Source organism: Phalaenopsis equestris, unplaced genomic scaffold, assembly GCF_001263595.1.
Source record: "Phalaenopsis equestris unplaced genomic scaffold, ASM126359v1 Scaffold229100, whole genome shotgun sequence".
Classification (NCBI taxonomy): Eukaryota; Viridiplantae; Streptophyta; class Magnoliopsida; order Asparagales; family Orchidaceae; genus Phalaenopsis; species Phalaenopsis equestris.
In genome coordinates this window covers 141026-147544 of record NW_018247073.1, presented here as the reverse complement: position 1 = coordinate 147544, position 6519 = coordinate 141026, and the positions used below count along the sequence as shown (strand labels likewise).

Genomic DNA, 6519 nt, shown 5'->3' with positions numbered 1-6519 from the left:
GCCAGATGAATGGAATTGGATGACCATGCTTGTGTACACCTGTTCTAGTGTAAGTAGCTCTTGTAGAACCGTTTGTGTTTTGAATCCATCTTTATCAAACTTTTGCAAATTTTTGTGCTTTCTTGTAGTAAATATTTTGTTCCATATAGCATGCCTAGTAGTATGTTAATAATTTATTGTTTTTGCAATGATTAATGACATTAACTTGTTTTTGTCAATTGCCTAATCTCTGAACTCATGGTTAATCTTGAACTCGTTGAGATGAATTTTGAAAATGCTATTTTTTGCAGATTAACTCATGTTAAGATATGTTTAATGATTAGTTTACTTCCAAACAAAATTATCTGCAAGTGTTAATGAAATCAATTAATCATTCTTTTCTTGCTCATTACAAGTCTTGAGTGGAAACATTGGTCTTGACCTTAGCAATTTTTTCCGACAATGATGATGTAGTGCAGCAGTGGCTATCCTGTATTAAAAATACTTTGAGATACATTTAAGTGTGGAAAATAGTTCAACATTAGATGTGAAAATAAGATTTGAATTTATAATATATTAGTAGGGACCCTTATTCAAGAGATCAAGTGTTTGGATTGATAAGTGTTCATCCATTCTTATAATAGGCTCTACTTAACCAGCTTTTGTTCCACTCCCGTACAAGTTCTATGTGGGCGAAGTTAAGTTGAAATCGATTGTGTCATGCAGTTTGGGTCTCTAATGGGGTATGGGAGGCTTCTACCATGGTTAAGCAAGGCTCAGAAGTGGTTGTCTCTCACAAAGGATGCGCATGGTTGAATTGGTTCGCTTTCAGTCTTCAGAAAATTGGCCTCTCTTTGCTTTTTATACCCACATTTCTCACAATAATCAGAATCATAAAACTTAAAATTTTGGAAACTCATCATTTGAATGTAGAATTCTCATCTCTTTTTATTCAAGTGTTCTATATTGCAATCCACGCGGATTAATTATTGTTTGTATTCATTGCTACACGCGTTATCTTGTGTTGAAAGGCATATGGAGTGCAACGTTTTTGTTGCTACATGATATAGTTATAATACCCTTGGTTAACTTTAAATTGCTAGTTTCAAAGGTTAAGTTACATTCTTATTCATCAAGAAGTCCAATGGAGAAGGTTAGTAAGGGATCTAACTACAATATAAGGGATTGGGAAGAGATAATTTCAGAGAATCTATTCATATTACTATTTTCTGCTGCATAATATCTTTTGGCACTAATATGCTCGTCTTTGGGGCCACCATGTTTGCTTCTAGTACTGTTGGGCTTGCCTTTGATACCACTGTGCTTCTAACACCATTGCACTTGCCTCGAACATCAGTGTTCACCTTTTGCTGCAGAAGTTCACCACGACCTTCGTTTTTTTCATCAATTGTCACCTTTTTTTTCTCTCTCTTCTCTTTTTCCTTTTATTCCTCCTCTACTTATGCCCTCAACTTCTTTAGGTCGCTCTTATAAATGCTATAAGACTCACAAAAATTGAAATAAAAGATGAGAATAATCTATAATAGTTGAGAATAACAACATTATTTTAGCAGGCAGCACAGGAACAACAGTTCTTTTGAGTATAAACTTTGCAAACAATTCAAGCCTGTGCTTATCTTTGAATAAAAAAATAAATTATTGTAATATTTTCTCTATCCATTTATAAGAAAAAAATGGGCTTAAAAAAATATCATCGTACTTGTATATTTCGCTTTATAAATAGTAAAGTTTGCTGCTTTTGGTGGACATTATGCTTGCTACCAATTGAAACATAGAAGTTTTCCAAAAGATGCTTATGTATTGGGATGTTGTGGCAGTTGTCATCGGCATTTAGATCAATGAATCCTAATAAAGGCCTAGAAAGCATGCATTGAGAAAGTATGAGGAATCAGTAAGCAGCTTTTGATGTTGTTTGATTAAACCGGCCATCTCAGCCTATATGCATTTCGTAGCCAACATTGCGCTTCCTATGGTGGTGATTAAAATAGAGTTAAAGATGGATCTTTTTCTTTCTCTCTCCATGTTTTTCTCACTAGCAGACATTTCTCCTTACCTTTCTTCCCTCCCTTGCTCTCTTTCTTTCTGTTCCCGTCTTGTTGCTTTCTCTTGGCGTACTTATATATATCTTTGAATGTTATTAGGTTCATTGTATAAGTTTGCTCTGATTTTCTTTACCTATGGAGTAGGAAGAATGTCTCTTTGGTAATTCATGATTTACAAAAAAATTAGCCTGTTGAGTAATGAGAAATTGTAGGAATATTGTTTTCTTATTTTACAGCCATCTTTGTTCGAGTGTATTTGCCTACTCATGGATGTAATATTTCTATTTTAGTAGTGAGTCGTATTAGAAATGCATTTTTTACCTAGTTAACTTAGTGTGAGTGGTTTTGAAGGTTCTAGTTGGTGATATTTTCTTGTTTAATTGCAGTTGAAAATTTGGTGGTATTTTGAGTTTTTATTGTAGGAAAATGCTAGATTGGAAAGTTATATCATAAAAAATACTAGAATAAAATATATGCTTTTAGTACTATTTTATATCCTAATAATTGAAGGCAGTATTATCTTCCTTTTGTTCGCTTGATGTATGCCTATCTATGAGTAACAATATTGAATTAATAAGACACTAGTTTTTTCCTTTAAATTGGGATTAGAGCCATATCAGTACTAGCTCCCTTCCAACCCTCTTTTCCTCGATTAACCCTAGTTGTGCATACTTGCATGCCACACTTGCTTACGTGCTCCCTCCCTCATTGTACTAAATGCGCTCGCTTCTTTCTTTGCTCACTCACCTTGTTTGATCCACCCATTCACCGCATTCACATGCTAGTCATAATTGTACGCTTAGAAGCTCACCTTAATTGCGCTTACGAGTTTGCATTGAGTTTGTTTGCTAATAGTCATTCGTGTGCTTCCATGCTCTAGCCTGCGTGCTCGTTGTGCCGCCATGCTCTAGCTCATGTGCCATTGCACTTCTCCCTTGCACTTGCTCCGGTGATTGTTCAAAATATTGCACTCTTCATCACTAGCCCAAACTCCAAAGGTTTGTCAACTACACGACTTAGAAATTATAATGATAAAATTACTTCTTTGATTCTCCTTTCAATGAGTCAAAATCCTCCTTTGCCATTGGTGCCAATGTCAAATTTGATATCATCAATTAACTTTTGAGTCATTAGCGTTTTATTTCTCAAGCGGTACTTATGACAAACTCCATTATTTTGATGCCTCCCCTCTAGGACAGAAAAAATTTGACATAGGATACTGGGGGATTATATCCTTTGTAACCTCAATGTAACCTACCTGTACCTTCTATTAAGTTTCACGGCTCTGTTTTCATATATTTGTAAGTTACAGGTAGGTTAAAGGTAGGTTACAGGTATGTTACAGAGGTTATAACGTAAATATAACTTCCTGCACTCTCTGTATAACCCTGACGTACACAGAGCTGCATGTAAGTTACATTGAGGTTACAGGGGATATAACGCGGATATAACCCTCCTGTACTCTATATATAACACTGACGTACGCAGAGTTGCGTACGTGTTACTTACGCAATTTTTTTGCCTCTAGGACACGTTGACATCTTGAAGTTTTCAAAATGACAAGTGTCCAAATATATTATGCTCACTTGGTTAATAATCTTGAAATTTCTGTTATCTTAGTTGCTATTTTTCATGACCCCACTAAAATAATTTGGGATTTTCCTTGGCCCGCATAATTTTAGGAAATATATCTCATGCCCATGCTCGTGCTTTCTATTTTGAAAACTTCTCTCTTTAACAGAGTAATGTATAGGCCGACTTCCTCAAGTACCGCCCATTCATTAATCAAACTACCTAGAATGAAGAATTTCTGGTCATAAAATTTATCTCAGGCCTACATTCTTCTCAGCAGAGCTATCATCCCAAATATTTCAAGTGCTCTCTCTCGTATTTTTCGCATCACATAAATCTCGACTCCTTGCCTTTTACTCTTGACCAAGCAGCCTTGTTTAGGGATGGCTGAGAATTGGGGACGTAGCGGCTTTATTAGTGGTAGATTTTCTTAATGATTTACCTTCTCCTATATTGAACATGAAGATTGATTTTCTTTCTTTGATTGAAGTTCTCTCAGCTTCTTAGGCTGAAAATTTGACAATTTTTGCAATGCAGAACTGCTGTCCCCATTCGTGCGCAGAAGAGCCGGGCAACTGTTGCTGGGCTGTGGCTGAAGAGGTAATCATAATCCAGGATGATTAGTTTTCTTAACATTGTAAGTTTCTTAACAGCTAAGTTGCAGTTTACTAAGAAATTAGTGGCAGCTTCTCTCCGTTTTATGGGTCTGTTTGGGGGCAATTGTAGCTTGTCCTGATTGCTTATCCTTATAAGCTACTGATCAACAGCTAATTCAAATAAGCTGGCTGGCTATTTGTTTGTGCATTTGGAAATCATTTGATTTGCAGCTGCTCCTGGATAAATGATCATTCTGCTCCTGATCTGGATAAACTGTCTAGTTGTTTGCTTTGTGAGTTTGAAAAACTGTTGATTTGCAGTTGTTTCTTGATAATGATCATTCTGTCACTGTGCAGTTGTGTTGTTTGCAACAAAATTGTTATGACTATATATTTGATAGTTTATAACCCAAAATACATTTCATAGCAGACGGTGACTTCTTCAAGTGGGCAGACAGTTCGACTGATTCCACTGCCGATAGTGATCGGGGTCCGATGACATCCCTACAGGACAACATTGCTCATGACATGCTATATTAGTTGGGTTTTAAACTATCAAATGTATAACCATAATCATTCTGTTGCAAATAGCACGACTGCAAAATGACAAAATGGTCATTTATCTAGAAACAACTACAAATCAGCTGTTTTTCAAACGCATAAATCAAACAGTTAGACAACTTGTCCAGATCAGGGGCGTAATAATCAATTATCTAAAAACAACTGCAAATCTGTTGTTTTCCAAACGCACAAACCAAATCGCCAGCCAACTTATCCGGACTAGCTGCCGATCAGCAGCTTATCAGAGTAAGCTGCTTATCTTTATAACCATAATCATTCTGTTGCAAATAGCACGACTGCAAAATGACAAAATGGTCATTTATCTAGAAACAACTACAAATCAGCTGTTTTTCAAACGCATAAATCAAACAGTTAGACAACTTGTCCAGATCAGGGGCGTAATAATCAATTATCTAAAAACAACTGCAAATCTGTTGTTTTCTAAACGCACAAACCAAATCGCCAGCCAACTTATCCGAACTAGCTGCCGATCAGCAGCTTATCAGAGTAAGCAGCTTATCTGAACATACTCACTTGTAATTAAACTAGCAACCATACAATTAGTTTTGAGTATTGTCGCTATGATAGACTTGCATATGGATGTTATAACTGCTTTTCTGCATAGCCATTTAAAGAAATTTATCTCTATGGTTTAGCCTCAAGGTTATGTTATATAAAGACAAAATATATAGTCCAACAGTTCAACAGAAGCCTATATGATTTGAGGTAAGCTCTACAGCAATGGTGTCCAAAGCTTAATATTCATGCATAACATTAACATTTATATGTTGATCATTGTCGCTATGTAAATGACGTAGAAAAAAAATTGTTTCATATTGTTGTTATATGTTGATTACATGTTAATTACGAGGGCTGATATTAAAATAATCGACAATCTTACACGATAATTTTCGAAGGAATTTAACATGAATGACTTGGAAAATGTCAATAAGATTTTTTAAAATGAGAATTGATCGGGATAAAGCAACAAATATTATGAAATTATCATGATTTTAACACATTGAAAAATTGTTGGAAAGGCTTAATTTGATGAGAAGAATGGATGATGATATTGTTGATATGATGTTAAATTTTGAGTGCTATGTAAATATATAAGCTTTGTGTGATATGTATGTATATTCCCCATTAATTTTTAATAGGCAATTAATGCTTTTATTAATAAAACATTTTTTTCACTTGAAAAAAAAGTGAAGCTTCAAGTGTTACATTTTTGAGTATGCCATCTGCATATGCCAAGCGATTCTTGAGTGGGCATTTACATCTTAGGGTAATTAGGGGTGTAAATGAGTCGCTCGAGCCGCCCTTAATTTAAGCTTGATTTTGATTAATTAGTTGAGCTTGAGCTTAATTCTTCTAGTTTGATCTGACTTGTTGGGCATGTGATAAAAAAAAAAAATTTAAACTAGCATTATAATGATAATAAATAAAATGAGTGTTTATAAGATAATTAATAAAAATAAATTAATATAAAATATAAAATATTATTTGTTTAATATTTTTAATAATTTAAAGAAAATTTTTTAAACTTTAATATATTTTAAGTATAATTTTTTAGTAATTATTATTTAGACGCGCGGACTCACGAGCTCGTGAGTTGGGTCTCGATTGGCTTGAGCTTGGCTTGCTAGCTCTTCGAGCTAAATTCACGAGCCACTTATCGAGTCAATTTCGAGTCAGCTCATGAGTCGACTTGGCTCATTTATACCTTTAGGGTATATATATATATA

At 34.8% G+C, this 6519-nt stretch overlaps 2 protein-coding genes across 2 annotated transcripts in view; one reads left to right on the top strand and one right to left on the bottom strand.

Annotated features, from left to right (window-relative positions):
• Positions 1 to 5026, top strand: part of LOC110038011 (programmed cell death protein 2-like) — a 14581-nt gene extending 9555 nt beyond the window's left edge. The window contains exons 8-9 of the mRNA XM_020742763.1: positions 6 to 49; positions 4152 to 5026. Coding sequence (XP_020598422.1) covers positions 6 to 49; positions 4152 to 4238 — 131 coding nt within the window. The 3' untranslated portion in view covers positions 4239 to 5026. The remainder of the gene's footprint in view (positions 1 to 5; positions 50 to 4151) is intronic.
• LOC110038015 (putative pectinesterase/pectinesterase inhibitor 22) overlaps positions 5002 to 6519 on the bottom strand; it is a 31248-nt gene continuing 29730 nt past the window's right edge. The window contains exon 5 of the mRNA XM_020742771.1: positions 5002 to 5067. Coding sequence (XP_020598430.1) covers positions 5002 to 5067 — 66 coding nt within the window. The remainder of the gene's footprint in view (positions 5068 to 6519) is intronic.